We start from the raw sequence: 595 nt of genomic DNA on the forward strand, positions 1-595 counted from the left end.
TGGTTGGGGTGGCTTTTTTTTTTTTTTTTTTTTTTTGCTCCTGCAGCTTTTATGTACATGCACACACGAAGGAATCCCAGTCGCAGCTGCCACCCGGGGTGGGGAACACACGCACACACACGCCTGTGGGGCTGTGGGTGGGTGGGTGTTACATGGCAGTCGCATGTGCTGAAGAATAGGGATCTATCCCAGTCTTGGTCATGCCTGGGAATAATATGTAGGCAACTGGAGGTTGCAAACTGGAAGCCGACCAAGCGGTACAGTTACATGGCACGACATAGCCCGGGTTAGTTGGCGAGGGGTGAGTGTGGGTGTGTTGGCTGGGGCAGCTCAAGCTGCCGAACGCCCCGTTCTGGTATCCCAAGGTGGAGGCATAGGGCAGGGTGCTGGTGGCTAAGGTGTGAGGAACCTCAGTCATCTTCTGAATGGCGCTGGAGCTGAACTGGCTGGGGTCAAGTAAGGAGTAAGGTGCTGAGGTGGGAGGCAGGAAAGCCCTGGCCTTCTCCGGGGAGCTCAGCAGCGAGTCAGTGGCCCCCACGGGAAGCCCGGCGGCCTTTAAGGGATCGGTTTCCCCGAGGTAAGGCAAAGGGAAGAC

At 57.0% G+C, this 595-nt stretch overlaps 1 protein-coding gene across 1 annotated transcript; it reads right to left on the minus strand.

Moving 5' to 3' along the window:
- Positions 1-32: 32 nt before the first annotated feature.
- SOX14 (SRY (sex determining region Y)-box 14) lies at positions 33-589 on the minus strand (the record flags this gene model as incomplete). Its single annotated transcript, XM_009079996.1, has 1 exon — positions 33-589. A coding segment is annotated over one exon (441 nt), but the record flags the coding sequence as incomplete, so codon positions are not given.
- Between the last annotated feature and the right edge of the window lie 6 nt (positions 590-595).

Source organism: Acanthisitta chloris, unplaced genomic scaffold, assembly GCF_000695815.1.
Source record: "Acanthisitta chloris isolate BGI_N310 unplaced genomic scaffold, ASM69581v1 scaffold42968, whole genome shotgun sequence".
In the NCBI taxonomy this organism is placed as follows: domain Eukaryota; kingdom Metazoa; phylum Chordata; class Aves; order Passeriformes; family Acanthisittidae; genus Acanthisitta; species Acanthisitta chloris.